The sequence below is a fragment of the Artemia franciscana genome, chromosome 3 (assembly GCF_032884065.1).
Source record: "Artemia franciscana chromosome 3, ASM3288406v1, whole genome shotgun sequence".
NCBI classification, from domain to species: Eukaryota; Metazoa; Arthropoda; class Branchiopoda; order Anostraca; family Artemiidae; genus Artemia; species Artemia franciscana.
The window spans coordinates 26,002,358-26,022,347 of NC_088865.1; the positions used below are offsets into that span (position 1 = coordinate 26,002,358).

Here is a 19,990-nt window from a genome sequence, read left to right on the forward strand (position 1 = left end):
ATTTATAGATATTTCTTTTCTGGTGCTGTGCTGAAGACGGTCCTTGGACATAGGGGGGAAATATTCACTGAACTGAACTCATTTGCCTTGAGAAAATCTCCCTTCTGTTTTTAAGCTGTGAATGTTTGATATGGAAAGGCAGTGTGGTCTTCGTCGCTATTTCGATTAAATAAAAAAAAAAGTTTTTTTAACTGCCAGTAAGGAGCGACATTAAAACTTAAAACGAACAGAAATAATTCCGCATATGAAAGGAGTGTCTCCTCCTCAACGCCTCGCTCTTTACGCTAAAGTTTGACTCTTGGACAGAGTTCTACTTTTTAAAACAATAAAAAACTTTAGCACAAAGAGCGAGGCGTTGAGGAGGCAACCCCTTTCATATAGGGAATAATTTCTGTTCGTTTTAAGTTTTAATATCGCTCCTTACTTTCAGTTAACAAAAACTTGTTTTTTTTTATTTAATTTCTGAACGTTTTTGAATTAATGCATGTTTTGATTTTGGCTCACAACACATGAATAATCAAAAAGAAATTTGTATATTATTTTTTTGGCTAAATGGCTTTCTCATAGTTCTGATCAGACGATTTTGATATAAAAAAAAATAGAGGTGGGGGGAGGTGTCCTAGTTGCTCTCCCATTTTTGGCTACTTAAAAACACAACTAGAACTTGTTATTTTTTTACGAATGTTTTTATTAGTAATAAATACATGTAACTTAGGAATTAACTTACGCAACGAACTTCTATATTTGTACATTTTTATTACGTAAATGAGAGGGTTCGCCCCCTTTTCAATACCTCGCTCTTTACACTAAAGCTTGAATTTAATCCCAATTCTTTAAGAATGACGCCTGAATCGCAAAGGCAGCAGAATAAATAGTTGAAATTATTAAAAATACTTTAGCGTAAAGAGCAAGGTATATGGAGGAGATGAACCCCCTTATATACGCAATATTATCTGTTCGTTTTAAGTTTTAATGGTGCTCCTTCCTTCCAGTTGAAAAAACTTTTTTTTACTTATTTTCTCATTGGTTTTTTTTTTTTTTAATAATGCTAAAAATCCCGTGTCCCTTCAAGGAAATTCTCTTCTCTCATGATAAATTCCTCCATGGAAAGATCCTCCCACGTAATATCCTCCCCTTATAATAAGGCGATCCTCCCCTTATAATAAGCCCTCTTGCGACATTCTAGCACCACTGGGTCGATACGATCACCCTTGGGGAAAGAACAAACAAAAAAAAAAAAACAAATAAACACGCATCCATGATCTGTCTTCAGGCAAAAAATACAAAATTAGACATTTTTGTAGATGGGAGCTTAAAACTTCTACAGTGGGGTTCTCTAATACACTGAATCTGATGGTGTGATTCTTGTTAAGATTCTACGACTTTTAGGGGGTGTTTCCCCTATTTTCCAAAAAATGCAAATTTTCTCAGGCTAAGACAATCAGCATTAAAATGCAATACTTTTGATATAACTATTGGTATCGAAATTCCGTTTTTTACAGTTTCGGTTAATATTGAGCCGGGTCGCTCCTTACTACAGCTCGTTACCACGAACTGTTTGACATAACAACCACACTTGAAGAACAAGAGCTAAGAGCTCATATGGCACTTGTGACGATGTCGGATGAGAAAAGAGCCAAAATCTCAAATGTCAGGAGCTCTAGCAAAATTCTACGAATCAACAGATTGATTTAAAAGGAAAATCAGAGGCTTAATGTCGGTCGGGATTTAAAATAAGAGCTCTGAGACACGAAGTCATTCTAAAAATCAAAATTCATTAAGATCCGATCACCCACTCGTAAATTAAAATACATCATTTTTTCTAATTTTTCCTCTCCTTCAGCCCCCCTGATCGTCAAATCAGGGAAAAAGATTTTATCAAGGCAATTTGTACAGGTCACTGACATGCCTACCAATTTTTATCGCCATAGCACGTCCAGAAGCACCGAACTCACCAAAGCACTGGACCCCCCTAACTCCCCCAAAGAGAGTGGATACAGTCCGATTACGTCAATCACGTATCTACGACATTTGCTTATTCTATCCACCAAGTTTCATCCCGATCTCTCCACTCTAAGCGTTTTCTAAGTTTTCCGGTTTCCCCCTCCAACTCCCCCCAATGTAACCAGGTCTGATCGGGATTTAAAATCAGAGCTCTGAGACATGAGTCCCTTCTAAATATCAAATTTCATTAAGATCCGGTCACCCGTTCGTAAGTTAAAAATACCTCGATTTTTCAAATTTTTCTCTATTAACACCCCCCCCCCCGCCGCCCACCAAAAAGAGAGTAGATTCAGTCTGGTTATGTCAATCACGTATCTAGAACTTCTGATTATTCTTCCCACCGAGTTTCATCCCGATCTCTCTACTCTAAGCATTTTCCAAGATTTTCCCGTTGCCTCCTCCAACTCCTCCCAATATCACCGTGACACGGTCGGGATCTAAAATAAGAGCTCTAAGACACGAGGTCCTTCTAAATATACCTTTTTTCTTCAATTGTTCCTCCCCTCTACCCCCCAGATGGTCGAATCGGGGAAGCGATTGTTATAAAGTCAATTTGTGCAGGTCCCTGACACGCCTACCAATTTTCATCGTCCTAGCACGTCCAGAAGCACCGAGCTTGCCAAAGGACTGGAAATCCCCCCTACTCCCCCAAAGAGAGCGGATCCGGTCCAGTTATGTCAATCACATATTTAGAGATTGTGCTTATTCTTCCCATCACGTTTCATCCCGATCTCTCCACTCTAAGCGTTTTCCAAGATTTCCAGTTTCCAAGATTTCTGGTAAATCTTCATCCGCATTTGGAAATCTTCATCCGCTTTTCGGAGCACCCATGCTTCAGAGCCATATTTGACCACTGTTATAACTGTACATTCCAATATTCTACTCTTGGTTTGCAGGCTTATCTTCCTATTCTTCCAAACTTTTTTTTAACTGTGAAAAACACATGAGCCTTGGCTATTCTACTTTTAACATCTTCACTGCTTCCACCATCTTTACTAATAATTCTACCAAGGTATGTGAAGCTGCCCACCTGATCAATCTTTTCGTTACCCATCGTCATCTTTTTATCTTCTCTTATTCCTAGCCTTAGCGACTTAGTCAGCTTAACATTTTCAAACCAATTCTAGCACCCTCAACTCGCAAAACCTCCAATAGTTCATTCATTTTGTTCACACTTTCATCTACGATGCTTAAATCCTCAGCATAATCCAAGTCCAGGAGTTTTACCTCCCCATTTGATTCCATGGTCTCCCATTGCCTTTCCTGTGCTCCTTAAGACAAAGTCCATCAAAATGAGCCATATAAAGGGGGACAGAACATAACCCTGCTTAACTCCTAATTTAATACAAAACCAGCTACTAGCCTCATTTCCTACCTTAACCACAGCAGTGTTATTCTCGTACATACCACTAATCACTTTACTGTATTTGTCTGGTATACCATACAAGGATAGGACCTTTGCTAAAGCTCTTCTATAAACAGAATTGACCGCTTCCTCATAATCTATAAAACTGAGGACCAAAGATGTTTGACAACTAAGGCACTCCTCAATTATTAACCTAAGAGTGAAAATGTGGTCAACACCTCCTCTGCAACAACAAACCAGATTTATCTTCCTATCCCACCAAATACCATCCCAAAATATATCATAGAATCCATGCAAACTCAAATAGCCTCAAAACACAGTACACCCTTCAAAAGTAAATTACTAAAGTGCATCAAACACTACATACTATTACGCTTGGTTAAATACCTGGCTGATCACACCATAAGAGTGTTGAGCTCAAAATATATACCAGGATTATCAGGTGCATGGAATCCAAGGGTTTTCTACAAGACATATCAATTGCAGCAACCTTTAATAGTGTTACATATTGTATCAAGACGGAAAAAACAAATGAGGGCTAAATAATCTTGACTGAAAAAGCCCATCATTGCTAAGAAACAAACATGTCTTTGAAGTCACAAGGCGATATTTTAGACTACAGTTGCTGTTTTTCAGAAGAAGTAGATTACTCAAAATGACTAATGAAAGAAGGATTGAGCTCAAGAGAACTCAACATCTTAAGAAATTGATAAAAAATGTCTTGTGTAAATTTATCTCGAGTTTTCCGAGGGAAACCCAACCAATCGTGCATCAAACAACTCTCTGGACTACACTGTGGCAGGTTTTTGTGGTTGGTGAAGACCTCCCTTCACAAGAGTGCAGACGGTCTGGTATTGTAATTTCCTTTTGTTGGCATCAAAGCTTGTTCAAATAGGCAATGCTAAGAACACCCACCAAGGTCCCCGGACCCTACCCTAAATATTCCCGAAAAAGTTTCACAGTCGCCCCATCCTGGTTGGTCAAGTTTCTCTCAAAGCTCATATGATGGGTCAAATTCAATGGATGAGACAATGATGGAGCTTGGGGCATATGTCACTATCCATGATGAAAAGGAAAATGATTTTCAAGAGGTCCTTTAAAGGAGCTCCCAAAAAAAGGAAGAATTTCCCCAATCAAAAACAACTCCTCTCCCCTGACACCAACTCCGCCCTCCTCAAACCTTGGAATATATCTAAAAATATCTCCTGAAACACCCCTTTGAGATAAATAAGACAAGCCTATAAGGGTTGCAATTTTCAAACTATTAAAATCAATGTTTTCATTAAACATTAACCGTTATGGATCTTTGCTAATAGTTCTCCAATATCTTAAATCAGAAGAGATACTACTTAACTTAAAGACCCTTCTTAACATCCCAATAAAGTCTGCTCTCTGGATCCCCAACCACTACCCAACTAAAATAGTTTTGTATGATATTCCTCCAGGAATACCAAATCAGGAGCTGAAGAATGGGCTCTCTTACAGAACAGGCAACCCAATCCCGGTTGAATATGTTACCCAACTGGGCAAACCAGATGCTAATGGCTAAAAGTCAAGCAAGTCTTTCTTGTTCACACTTGGAGAAAAAAAGCAATATCCCAGGCCAGGCATTCCTGTTTGGACAAATTTAAACCACACAAACCCAACAAGCCAAAATTGATCCAATGCCAAAACTCTCTAAAACTGGGACACTCAATAAGGAAATGCAGTGAAATCTTACAAACCTGCAGAAAACGTAAGAGTTCCCACCCCAAAGGAATGCCAAGTAGTAAAAATGATGAGCCAACATGCATAAACTGCAAAGGTCCCCATTATTCATCCAATAAAACATTATTCCCTGCACCAAAAACGAGCACTAACACTCCAAAAAGCTGCAGAGAAAACTATACCTCATCCATTTGCAGTTCTGAAAGCAAATGCAGCCCAATCACTCCAAACTAAACCCTTTATGAAACCACCCAATACTAACACTCACAAAACACCCAACCCAATCTCCCCAAAGCAACTAGCACCCCCAACAAGACCCTTTCTTCAAAACACCCTAGCTCACAATCCTACCAAAGAGAATCACCAATGTTGTGCCAACTAGCCTCCTCATCCAATGAGAAGAGGTCTGCCTAGCCACCCCTCTCAAGTAGTACTAAATTAAAAGCAGTACCAGAAATTAATCTCCTAATTAATGTCAACTCTGATGAACAGCCCAACAAGCTAACAAGCGATATATGCCCCTTCATATTAAACTCTAATGCAGTTCAGTGTATGAACCTACTACAGCCACAGAAAACAACAATCATAAATGAATTGGAAAACATGTAACTACCCTATCACATGCTTAATACGCGCTAGAAAATATATTGCTTTTCTCCTAGCAAAGCTAAACAATGACACACACTCAAATGAAACTAAAGCAACAAAGCAGCACATCTCAATAATTGAGTGAAATGTAAGATCACTTTCAGAAATAAGTTAAATGAACTAATTTCTCCGACATTCTCGAATTAATTTTCCTGGCTTTTTAAATGATGTTGATACAATTGGAATAAACGTATGGCTGAATAACACCAAAAGTTGCATAATAACCTTCTATAATCCCAATGGCCAAACTATAAATGCTGTGAATTTCTTCAGGTATCTAAATAATTCTAATATGCTAAAAAATGCAATTATTTGTGGAAATGTTAATGTCCACAGCCTTCTGTGGGGGGACAAGCCACCAAATAAACCTGTTAAGTTTATAAAAGTTTGATCTCAGATAATACTGAATTAGCAATTGCTTTCCCTCCAAATTCAAATACATATTTTGAGCCCAGAAGTGGTAAATTGTCCACAATAGACCTACAAATTGTGTAAATAAATATTTTTAATAAAATCCATTTAAAGAAAACTTATAACCATTGCACAGACCACTTTGCCATAGTTTGTACAATAACTGAATCCGCTAAAATTCAGCCATATACCCCCAAATATATTAGCACTAAAGCTAATCGGATTATGTTCAAGAATGAGCTTAATAATGAGATTTTAAGTTTCACACACAGATCATATATTTAAACTATAACAGCTGACACACATGCTGAAGTTTTGGCATCCTTACTAACAAACAGCTAATCATGCTACCCCCAAAACAACACCCTGGAAAACAATCCCTAAACACACTCCTAAAGCATGGTGGTCACCTTAGACCTTAGATCCTCCAGAGCCAGGGGTGGCTCATAGGGCGTCCACGAAACCTCGCCAGACATCTCGGAGCTGAGCTGCAGCCGTGACGTCCTTCCACTGTGGTTGAAGAGACAACTCCGCATTTCTCAGGTCTCGGTCGTACTGTCGTCGTAAGATGTGTTTTGGTCGACCTCTTTTTCGCCTCCCCTCGGGACGCCAATCATATACTGTATTCGGGAGTCGATCCTCTGGCATACGGAGGACGTGGCCAAGGTATGTCCATCTCCTACGTTTCAGAAGGTCAGTAACTAATGGCTGACCGGTTCGTCGGCGAACTTCTATGTTGGTGACCTTTTCCTGCCACGATATGTTCAGGATTCTCCTAAGGCACATGTTTTCAAAGGCTAGGACACGTTTCTCTAGCTGGGTGTTTAGTTTCCAGCATTCACTAGCATAGAGGAGGATGGACATCACATTGCTATTCAGGAGGCGGAGCTTCAAGCGCATAGAGTATTTACTACTGCGCCAGACTGGTTTCAACTTGCTAGAAGCCGATGTCGCTTGTCCAATTTTCCTCTTGATTTCGTTGGCTATTTCACCATCGTATTCGATCCAACTCCCGAGATATTTAAATTCCTTGACCTGCTCAATAGTTTTATTTTTGCATTTTAATATGAGTGGGGAGTCAGATGTGGCCATACTCTTTGTTTTACTGACATTTACTGCAAGTCCCATTTTCTCGGCCTTTTCGTCTATGGCGTCGAGTAGCAGCTGCAGTCGAAGTTTCGCTTCTTCAAGAAGAACAACGTCATCTGCGAAGTCCAGATCAGAGATCAACACTGGGCAATATTCGCTTTAAGAAATTAATAATAAAAGTTCTTGTGATATTTACCTAGATTTATCAGCAGTCAGTTGAACCAATCTTATACCAAACCATCTTCTAGACAACACTATAGTGTTTTTTTCTGGATGGTGAAGTCCTCCCTTTGAAAGAGTGGCAGACAGTCTGGTTTTATAATATCAATTTTTCTCTTCTTCTTTTTGATTGTATTAAAGCTTATTCCAATAGGCAATGCATAGAACACCACCCAAAAAAATCCCTTTGGACCCTACCCCAAGTACCACTGAAAACATTCAACCCCTTGGCTGGTCAAGTCAACTTTCTCAAAGCTCACATGAGGGGTCATTGAATAATACAATGGTGGAAGTCGGGGCGTATGTCACAATACAGTATGAGACTGAAAATGAATTTCAAGAGGTCCTATCAAGAAACTAAAAAAAAAAGGAAAAAGATTTCACCAATCAAATATAATACCCCTTCCCATGATCCAACAATCCCCTCACATAACCTTGGAATTTACTTAAAAATCACTCCAGATACCCCCTTTGAGATAAAAAAGATAGCTCTCTTGAGGGTTGCAATCTTTAAAATGTTAAAATTAATGTTTTCATTAAACATTAACCGTGATGGATCTCTGCTAATAGCCCTTCAAGATTCTAAATCAGCAGATATTCAAAATCTGCTGAATTCAAAATCTCTTCTTAACATACCAATAAAATCTGTTCTCTGGATCCCAAACCAAAACCCAACTAAAATAGTAGTGTATAACATCCCTCCAGAAATTCCTATTCAGGATCTAAAAGAAGGACTCTCTGACAGAACTGGTAACCCAATCCCAGTAGCTGATGTAACCCAATTGGGTAAACCAGATGCCAATGGCCAAAAGTTAAGCAAGTCTTTCTTATTCACACTAAGAGAAGAAAATAATAATCTGGATCAGATATTCCTATTTGGACAAAGGAGCTGGATCAGATATTCCTATTTGGACAAAGGAAACCCCAAAAGCCCTACAAGCCAAAACCTATCCAATGCCAAAAATGTCTAAGACTAGGACACACAAAAAACACATGCAGTGAAACATTACATGAATGCAATTCTTGTAAAAACTCCCACCCCACTGGAATGATAAATTGTAAAAACAATCAGCCAAAATGTATCAACTGCAATGGTCCCCACGATTCTACTAATAAAACTTTATGCCCTGTATATAAAAAACGAGCACTAACACTCCAAATAGCAACAGAAAAAAACATACCTTACCCTTTTGCAGCAATGAAAGCAAATGCAGCTCAATCACACCTGACCAAAAACTTTATGAAACCACCCAACCCTCTCACCCACAGACCAACCATTCTACCAAAAGTATCAAGCACCCCCAATAAGACTCCTTTCTCAAAGCAACCAAGCTCACATTCCTATAGGAGAGATTCACCCTGGACAAACCTTCTAGCCTCTACAAGTAATGATAGAAGATCAGAATGGCCACCTCTCCCAAGTAGAAATGAATCAGAAGTATTAACGGGTATTAATCAAATTATTAACAAAAAGCCAGATGAAAATCCAAATGAATTAACACCTAACATATGCCTATTTATACTAAATTTTAATGCAGTACAGTCAATGAACCTAAAACAACCACAAAAAGCAAAAATAATAAGCGAATTGGCAAAATTGTACCTACCCAATCACATGCATATCCAAGCAAAAAAAGATTTTGCTCTGCTCCTAGCAAAGCTAAAGATTGATACACAGCAAAATGAAAATTAAAACAACAAAGCAGCACATTTCAATACTTCAGTGGAATGTAAGATCACTTTCAGAAAATAAGTTAAATGAACTTTTATCTTTTATGAATAAAAATTCCATTGATATTGCTTGTCTTCAAGAAACCCATTTGACTAATAACCAACAAACAAAGTTTCCAGGATATACTATCCTGAGAAAGGATAGGTCTTCACAGAGAAAAGGAGGTGGCGTAGCTATAATTTTAAATAATAATATTAAATTTTGCGGTATTAATTTCCCAGATTTTTCAAATGATGTTGATGTTATTGGTATCAATGTCTGGATAAATAATGCAAAAACATACATATTAAGTCTTTATAACCCTAATGGCCAGACTACAGATGCCATGGATTTTTCCACTTATATTACTAATTCTAATATGCTAAAAAACATAATCATCTGCGCGGATTTGAATGCCCACAGTCTTGTGGGGGGATAAGCCAGCAAATAAAGCTGGTAAGCTTATTGAAAGGTTGATTTCAAATAATGCCGATTTAGCAATTGCTACCCCTCCTAATCTAAATACATATTTTAACCCCAAAAGTGGCAAATTTTCAACTATTGACCTACAAATTGTTTCAATAAATATACTAAATAAAATTTATATTAAGAAAATTGAAAATCTATGCACTGACCATTTTGCAATAGTATCCTCTTTAAATGAACCAGCCAATATTCTCCCACATATCCCTAAATATTTCAACACTAAAGCAAATTGGACCATGTTTAGAAATAAGCTTAATGAAGAAGTCCTAAGTTTAACCAAGAAATCTCATACCTCAGTTGTAACTGCTGACACGTGTGCTGAAGCTATGACATCAATATTAACAAATGCAGCTAATCAAGCTATCCCCGGAACTTCACCTAGGAAAACCATTCCTAAACACACCCCTAAAGCATGGTGGACAAAAGATTGTCAAATTATGTGGAGAATAAAAAATGCAACTAGGAGAGCATACCTAAGAAAACCATCCCCTGCCACATATTTAAGTAAATTACAAGCAGAGGCTAACCTCAAGAGAACAATAACTAATGCCAAATATAATTATTGGAATAATTTTGCAAATAATCTTTCCAGAGAAACGTCTGAGCCAAGAATACATAGACTTATAAGCAAAATCCGTGGGAAAAAAAACATCCTCCAACCCTCCTATGTATGAACTAATACATGAGAATTCCCACTATGATAATGACATTGATAAGACAAAATTATTTGCCTCCCTTTTCTCAAAAAAACTAACATCAAAAAACAAAAATATCACCACACAAATCATGACAAATCCTATTTATCAGCCCCGACCAGGTTCAGAATATATAAACCATCCCTTCTCAATACATGAATTGAATAATGCAATACAGCATATCAAGGCCAATGCTACAAGTAGCTATGATAATATACACCCTATATGGAAAAAGAATCTTACCCCTTTGTACAAACGGGAGCTCCTAAATTGCTATAACCATGCATGGGCTATATCCACATTCCCTAATAACTGGAAATGTTCATCTCTCATACCAATTTAAAAAAAAAAAAAACCTAAACATGACCCTCAGTCATATAGACCCATAATGATTACCCCAGAGCTGGGAAAATTAATGGAGAAAATGATTTACCATCGGCTGCTTTGGTTTGTTGAGAAGAATAATCTGATACCTCATACTCAAACTGGCTTCAGGAAACACTATTCATCAACAGATGCTTTCATAGTGTTAACAAATGCAATAAATGGCTCCCTATCAAAAAATAATGTCTTAACTGCTGCATTCCTAGATTTTGAAGGAGCTTATGATAATATTGACCACCAGATTCTCTTAGTTAAACTTACAAACCTTGGACTACCCCCCAAACTTGTATCCTTCATAAAATCCTTTATAGAAAACCGAAGTTTCATTGTTTGTGTAGGTTCAGCCTCTTCACCCAAAACTTCAATAACCAAAGGCCTTCCACAGGGTGCAGTCCTGAGCTGCCTCCTATTTTCACTTTTTCTGTGGGACATGAACCTCCCACATACCAATCTACAGTACGCTGACGATCTGGTATTATGGGCAACTGGCAATACCTTCGAGATTGCGCATTCAAAGTTGCAAAATGCACTTTCCCAATTTGAAAAGTTCTCCCAAAAGTCCATTTTACCTACTACACCCACAAAGTCAAAAATTATCCAATTCCACCATAAGCGAAATCATTATGATGCTAGGCTAACATTAAATGGAATACTTATCCCAGAGGATAATCAAATTAATTATCTAGGGCTCATACTTGACCAAAAACTAAACTTCCACCTCCACATCACAAATACAATAAAAAAGTGCTATAGAAAAATAAGAATAATTAAAAGGCTACTAGCCACACCTTGGGGCTGTAATGAGAAAACACTACTCCAATTTTATAAATCATATATAAGACCCCATATTGATTATGGCCTCATAGTTTATGGTGCTTGTGCTAAGACCCACATGCAAAAAATCGAAACGACGCAAAATGATATAATTCGTCTTATATTTGGTCTTAGGAAACCAACAAAAACTAAGTTTCTGCTTACTGAGAGTGGACTATCACCAATAAATGAAAGAAGAAGATCTCTACTAATTAAGTACCTTACAAAAATTGAAGCCAATGATTCTCATACCCTGCATAACTGGTTAAGAAATCCATCTATGTTTAGAGGCGTTGCAAATGAATATGCAAATATCCAGAAGAAGTTCCCAGTGCCAGTAAAATCTATTGCACCCACATTCCCCCAAACCCCCCCCCCCCCCCTTGGAGTTGGTCAACCCCCATAATAAAGACTGACTTCTCAAAGTGGACCAAAGAACTTACCCCCATTTCTTTTATTCAGAAAAAATTTGCCGAGTTAAATAATGTTGCTTATAAAAACCATTTCCAAATTTTTGTAGATGGGTCCAAAATGAATGAGAAAGTGGCAAGCAGAGCATTCTTCCCAACCCATAATATCGCTTTAGGAGAGAGATTACAAGATAATTCATCTGTAATGTCTGCCGAGCTAAATGCCATAATCATGGCATTAGATTTCCTCATGGTTAATGAATATATGAAAGTTAATATTAAAAATATTATAATATATTCTGACTCTTTGTCAAGCCTTGAGCTTCTTTCGTCAGCTTCTCAAAATAAGATGGATATTGACACATTTCTTTGTCTTAGGATTATTGATATTTTTGCTTCAAAAGGTATTTTAACTCATATACAGTATATTCCAAGCCACTCGGGTATAATAGGTAACCATAAGGCAGATGAAATAGCAAATAATGCTTTAAATATTGACCAGCCAAGTGGGAGACCAATCCCCATTAGAGATATTTACCGCTGGAGACTTACAGAGGTACTGATAAATAATAAGAATCCTACCCTATCACCTTTCCCAAGTAAGCACCTTTCCAAGATTTATCATAGAATTCGGTCAGGCTCAAATGGCGAATCAAGTGGCGAAGTCCCCTCGTCCCCCCTTTGCAGGTCATGTAATCTTAAGGATGAAAAAATAGATCACTGCCTATTTGAATGTAATATGCTGACGTCTGCACAGTATACCCTGCGATGTAAAATGTTAGAATGCTTCAAACACCAGAAAATTCCACTAACAGCCAAGAGTCTTGCTGACCATACTCTCTCGCAGAGCACAAAGATCAATATATACTCTCTTATAATTCAACTGCTGGTATCAAAAGATATACTTCAAGAAATCTGAGCAGATACAAATCATATAAGACAAACCAGCTCCATAGCTCTGTCGATCTCACAGAGTGAGCCACAAGGAAAAGGGCTAAATAGTATCGACTGAAAAGCCCGTCTGCTGAATAAGAAGAAGAAGAAGATCTGTCGGCTGCTAATCTTCACTCTAATGCCTGAAGACTGGGGTGTCAAATGGTGGTCAAATGAGTGTCAAAACAAATAGAGAACAAAAAGGCAGCTAGGAGAACATATCTAAGAAAAACCTCTCCTGCAATGTATTTAAATACATTACAGGCTAAGGATAATCTCAAAAAGCTATAATACATGCTAAATATAATTACTGGAACAATTTTGCAAATAGTGTATCCAGAGGAACACATGAGCCAATCACACACAAACTCACAAGACACATCTGTGGAAAAAATTTTCCTGACCCACTCCAGTATGAGCTACTATATGATAACGCCCGTAATGATAATGAAAAGACAAACTTATTTGCAACTCTTTTGTCCAATAACCTAACATCAAATAATAACAGCAACACCACCCCAATCTCCATAAATCCCATATATCAGCCAGGCCCAGAGTATATAGCCCACCCATTCACAATGCATAAATTGAATAATGCAATACAACACATAAGGGCTAAGCCTACTAGTAGCCACAACAACATACATCCTACACGGATAAAGAGTCTCAGCCCTTCTTATAAAAAGGAATTCCTAAATTGCTAAAATCACACATGGGCTACATCCATATTCTGTAATGTTTGGATATGTTTGTCCCTCCTACCAATCTTAAAGAAAAATAAAGCCAAATATGACCCTGAGTCTCGCAGTCCTATAATGATTACACCTGTGCTGGGAAAAGTAATTGAGAAAAATGATTTACAATCAACTCCTTTGGTTCATTGAGGAAAATAATATGATACCTCATACTCAAACTAGTTTCAGGAAACACTACTCCTCAACAGATGCTTTTATCTCGTTAATAATTACCATAGATGATCTCTATCAAAAAACAATGTCCTAGTTGCTGCAAACCTAGATTTTGAAGGAGCATATGACAATGTGAACAACCAGATCCTTTCAGCTAAACTTGCAGATCTTGGATTACCCCCAAAGCTGGGACATGAGCCTCACACACATATGCTGAGGATCTGGTATTTTGGGCAACTGGCAACACATTTGAAATTGCAGATTCAAAATTACAAAAGTCACTTTTCCAGTTTGAAAAGTTTTCTCAAAAATCTGATTTACCCATTGCACCTCAAGTCGAAACTCATCCAGTTCCACCATAAGCAAAAAAATATTGATGCAAAACTAATACTAAATGGCAGAATCATTCCAGAGAAAATCAAATAAATTACTTAGGTCTTATACATGACCAAAAACTTAATTTTCACCTTCATATCACAAATACAATAAAAAAAATTGCTATAGGAAAATCAGAATAAAGAAAGACTACTATCCACACCCTGGGGTTGTAATGAGAAAACTTTACTCCAATTTTATAAATCACAAATAAGATTCCATATTGATTATGGGCTCATTGTTTATAGCGCTTGTGCAAACACTCAGATTAAAAAATTTGAAACAACGCAAAATGATATAATCTGTCTGACATTTGGTCTTAGGGAACCAACAAGCACTAAGTTTCTGCTTACTGTGAGTGGATTATCAACAATACATGAAAGACAAATATTTCTTTGAATAAATTATCTGAAAAAATTGAAGCCAATAGCTCACATAACCTGCATAACTGGTTAAGACATCCATCAATGTATAGAGGCATTGCAAATGAATTTGGCAGTACCCAGAAGAAACTCCTAGTGCCAGCAAAGTTTAGTGCACCTACATTCCCCAAAACACCCTCCCCCCATGGAGTTACTCTATCCCCATAATAAACACTAATTTCTCAAAGTGTACTAAAGAACTTTCCCTTATTGCTTTCACCCAGAAAAGATTTACTGAATGAGTCCAAAATGAATAAGAAGGTAGCAATTGGAGCTTTTCTCTCACACCTTGAAATGTATGATAATGTGTCTGTAATGTCTGCAGATTTAAATGCCATAATCATGGCATTAGAGCACCTACTGAACAATCAACCTTTGATTCCTAATTTACAAAATATCATAGTTTATTCTGACTCTTTGTCAAGCCTAGAGCTGCTGTACACAGCTTTTCAGCATAAGATGGATATAGACAAATGATATTGTCTTAGCATTATTGATATTCTTACTTCAAGAGGCATAAGAACATACTTTCAGTATGTTCCAAGCCACTCAGGTATGACTGATGACCATCACCCAGATGAAATTGAAAAAAAAATGCTCTAAATATTGACCAGCCAAGTGGGAGACAAATCCCCATTAGAGATATATATCACTAGATAATATCAGAAATAATACTAAATAAGAATCAACCAAATTCATCTCCCTTTCCCAATAAATACCTTTCTAAAATTTATCTTAGAATTTGGCCTGGCACACATGAGCTAAATTTTCAGGCGTTTTTGTATCAGTTTTTCTAATTCAAGTGGCTCAATTCACTTATCCCCTCTTTGCAGACATTGTAATACAAAAAATGAAACAACTGACCAATGCATATTTGACTGTAATATGCTGATGTTTGCAAAGTATACCTGCAATGTAAACTCTTAAAAGTGCTTCCAACACCACAAAATCTCACTATCAGCTAAGAGTTTAGCTGACCATACCAGCACACAGAGCACAGGTCTCAATATATATCCTCAATATTGCAATAAAAAGATTTATTGCAAGATATCTAAGCAGATTCAGAATAAATAAGGAGCCACCAATGCAGCAGCTCATTTTAACTCACAGAGTGAGTCAAAAGGAAAAGGGGCTGAATAGTCTCGACTAAAAAGCCCATGTTTGCTGAAACAGAAGAAGAAGAAGGGCACAGAAATGCGGCCATGTTTAGAGGCCTAGCTCACGAAGTTGCAAATGTCCAAACGAGATCCCTTGTTCCTGCTGGGTCCATTGCCCCCATAGGATTGGATACTCTCTCTAATAAACAATGACCTATCATACTGAACAAAAGAACTTATCCCCCCCCCCTCAAGTAAATCCAGAGCAAATCTGCTGATATTGATAAAATTACATACATAAAAAATTTCTTTATTTTTGTTGAAAGCTCAAAATGGATAACAAAGTTGAAGTTTCATGAGAGCACATGTTACCTTTCTTAATATTGTAACTGGTGAGAAATTCCTTGGTAGTTCATGCATTATGTCAGCTTAAATAAATGCTATAAATATGGCCTTGGAACAATTTATAAAATTTTTCTGTTAGTAGTAATTTATAAAACATTATGATTTTTTCCAATCCATTATTAGGCCTAGAGCTCCTAGATTTAGCCTCACACTATAAGTTAGACAAAGACACTTTTCACTGTCTTAAACCTACAAATGTACTTGCTTCTAAGGGTATAAAGACATACCTTGAGTTTCTTGACAGGCAAACATAAAGGTTGGTTAATTCTGAAATAAGGAAATAATAGCACCTCTTCTGTAAATTCAAAAAATGGCCAAAAGTGCCTTGGTAGACAGGGACACAGTTAGTCAGAAGTCCATTGGGCCTCCCTTATGTCAATTTAGGGATTGAGGGTATTCCTAATCTCGGGAAAAAAAGAGCATTTACCAAGACATTTGGGTGAGTTTATAGTTGTTTTGATCACCTTGCTAGGTAGTCAGCAAATACACCAATCCATGAACTTTTTAATGCTCGTTCTAAAACCAGTAGCTGCTTCCTTTTCAACATCCGTTTTGAGTCCTGAAAGAGTCCCTAAGCAACACCTTATTCTTTAATATTTGTTGGTAGAAAATGGTTACCAAATATTCTCAAAACTACTAAAGAACAAGTGCATATACTTACTTATCCTTATTCCTAACATTGCATTGCTTCACTTTATCCATACCTCTTATCTGGTATACATACAGTCTACTATATATGATGCATGTTTGGAAAGTAAGCTCTGTTTTGAAATGAAAAAAAAACATAACAAGCAAAGATGCAGTAAAGAAACTGATGGCATAAAAATCTACAGCCCTTTTTTATATTTCAAAATAGCCCTCACGTTTTTGGGCATTTACCATAGAAGGATACAAGTTTTGTAAACCCTATTCATATAATGTTAATGCCTGTTCAGTCAACCATGAGGTAACATGTATTTTTTTGTTCATGGAAAGTTAGCAGTTTGGGCACTGAAATATGCTCTTTTAGCCATTTGCCCTACCCCTTCCTATGCAATGACCCACTGCCCATCCTTCATAGCTCATGGGCAATAATGCATCACTAAACATCATTTCACCAAAACTAAAGTGAATCAAGTTAGTTAAATGCTAATCTTCAGGAATAAATGCACCATCATGCTGCATTACTTTCTCTGCAATGGGGAAGCATAAAATATGGTTTTTCATTCTTCTAATTCAATTGGCCATCTCACAGTTTTTAATAAATAGTAACTTTATCCTCTTTGTGGCAAAGTTGTAGTTCAGTACCAGAAAACAACATTTTTACCAATTGCAAAATTGTTATAACAGCTTAAAAAGGACCATAGAATCTTTAATTTCCACAATACAATCACCCCTGGGAAAAGGAACAAAAACAAATCAATATATCTCCACAATCTTTGTTCTGGAAACAAGTGCAAAACTCTGCATTTTTATAGAAAGTAGCTAGAAACCTTCATGGTAGGATTGTCTTCTACAATAAATCTAAGATGATTTTTGTTAATATTGCTTGCTTTTGTGGAGGCTTCCTCCTTCTTTCATAAATCTGGCAAATTTTCATTTGGATGGTAAAAATAAACTAAATAGCCTACTACTACTACTAAAAACTTATTGCCATATCAAGCCACCTGAGGCCAATATAGCTATGCGAGGGAATAACCATAAAAAGTCAATTATGTGATGTATCAACTGTCATCAAAATTCCATTGTTTGAGTTTTTGTCAATATTGGCCTGAATAAGTCCTTATAAGCAGTTTGTTACCAGAAGCTGTTTGATAACAAATTTCTTGTGAAAAACTTTTTTTTTAACCTGCTCATATTGTTCAGTCAAATATGACCATTGAAGGGAGGGTGATTCTTGAGTGTCCTTAGAAACATGAAGATCTTTGCAAACCCCTAATTTGATGATTTTTGAGGTCTTTAAAATCTGTTGACCTAGGGTAGGTAAATGAAGCTTACAGGAATGAAATCACAGCTCAAAAATATCTGTCTAGAGACTGTTTTTAAGTTCTTATCTCCACTCCTTCTTTAGCATATTTTAAGGCTAAAAAATTGCATAAAGGCAAGTCTACACCTGTTTTAATCATGGAAGGCAGCTAATTTTTCCATAATTTTTATTAGAGTCTCATTTTCTTTTCACTCTTTTAGACATAATGAATAATAAAAATAGAATTATACACAATAATTAATTATATAAGAAATTAAACTAATTGATGTCTTTTTCAAGAATCCTTGCTGTTTAGAATTTTTCTGATGTTTATTTCATTTTGCATGTAAAATTAGTAACTCCTCTTGAGTTTTTTTCTAAATATATTTCAAAAAACATATTCCTATAAAAATATGTCCTAAATTATATTCTCCTGCCCCCACTGACTACTCCTCTGCTCTCTAGAAAAATTGCTGTAAGTACCCATGTAGCCTAGGTTTATTTGGAGAGCATAAAATTTGACAAAGATATGCCATCAAGTGGCATGTTCACTTTCAACCTAGCAAATATAAATTCACTGACATTTAAACTTAACAGTTGCAACATTTGTATAGAAAAGTGGAGCACAAGAAATATACCCTAAGTACTCAGTTGACTAACCTTGTCTAAGCTGGCAACTAGAGTTTAATAAGCCTATCCATAAATGTAAGATTATACACATTGGACCAAATAACCAATAGTTCTAAATAGCCATTGCAATAGGTATGCAGTCTAGAGTAGCTAAGCCAGTCAAACTATCAGTATAATAAAGAGAACATTTTGCATTAGATCCCAAGCAGTGATTAATAAATTTCTACAGAGACTAATCTGACCAAAATTAGAATTTGAGATGTCTAATCTAGTTAATAAACTTGACCAGTCAATTCTTGAATCTAATCTAGTCTGGTTATATAACCTAATCTAGTAGGGAATCTAACCTAATCTAGTTAATAAGCTTGATCAGTCGATTCTTGAATATGTGCAGTAGCAAGAACCAAAATGGGTAAAACTCTAGTTGAGCAACTTTCACTATGTTGGAAAGGGGTTAGATTAAGAATTTGAAACTTCTAGTTATGAATCCAGGGTCAAAAACATAATCTAGGAAGGTATGTTACTCCCAAGCTTCCATGTTAACTCTCTTCTAATTTCTAGGTCTTAGAAATTTGCCTGCTTGATATGTCTGTACCTATTAATCAAATTTTGACAAAACAACATTTTATCTTAATTTTCAGTTATCAGTTTGTTTTTTTCTGATTTTAGTCCTGAAAATGCAATTCCTGTTATTTGAGTAGAATTTTAAGCTATATCAATGGTTTTTTTTCTTAAATTAGGAAATATATTTGTGGACCTTTGAAACCTGATAAATTGGAATTGAGCAAAGTTGTGAAGCTGAAAAAGTTTTATTGTACTTCTTTCAAGCAAAGATCTATTTTGCAAGGTTTCACTTTTATATCACAAAGATTTTAAAGGTCAATCAAGGTTAGGGCCCTCTAGAGGGAGAAAGAGGAGGGAACTAACACATTCTCAGGCAATACTTTGGTCTGTAGACCCATCTCTGAAAGCTTCATTTTCTTAACCTAACCCCTTTCCAAGATAGCAAAAGTAGCTAAACTACAAGGGGCAAAATTCTAGTTTAGTGACTTTTGGCTATCTCAGAAAGGGGTTAGGTTAGGAAAACAAAACTTGGGATGGGTCTACAGGCTAAAGTATAGGTAAATTTGTGGCAAATCATATAACTGGCTTTTGTATAAAGAGACCATACCACTCAATGCCTTTTTTTTATGCTCTTTATGAACATTACCTTAAATTACCTTAAATCACATCTTGGAGTGAAATAAGGACTTTTGATCCTGTTGAATCACTCCTTGTGATGACAGTTGCATACATGGTTGATTAAATTCTGGTGGAAGATTCTGGTGCATC

The 19,990-nt window shown here is 36.6% G+C and overlaps 1 protein-coding gene across 1 annotated transcript in view; it reads right to left on the reverse strand.

Moving 5' to 3' along the window:
• LOC136025509 (glutathione S-transferase C-terminal domain-containing protein homolog) overlaps positions 1–19,990 on the reverse strand; it is a 50,304-nt gene that overhangs the window by 27,100 nt on the left and 3,214 nt on the right. Inside the window, exon 2 of the mRNA XM_065701538.1 lies at positions 16,548–16,642. Within this exon, the coding sequence (XP_065557610.1) occupies positions 16,548–16,630 (83 nt within the window). The 5' untranslated portion in view covers positions 16,631–16,642. The remainder of the gene's footprint in view (positions 1–16,547; positions 16,643–19,990) is intronic.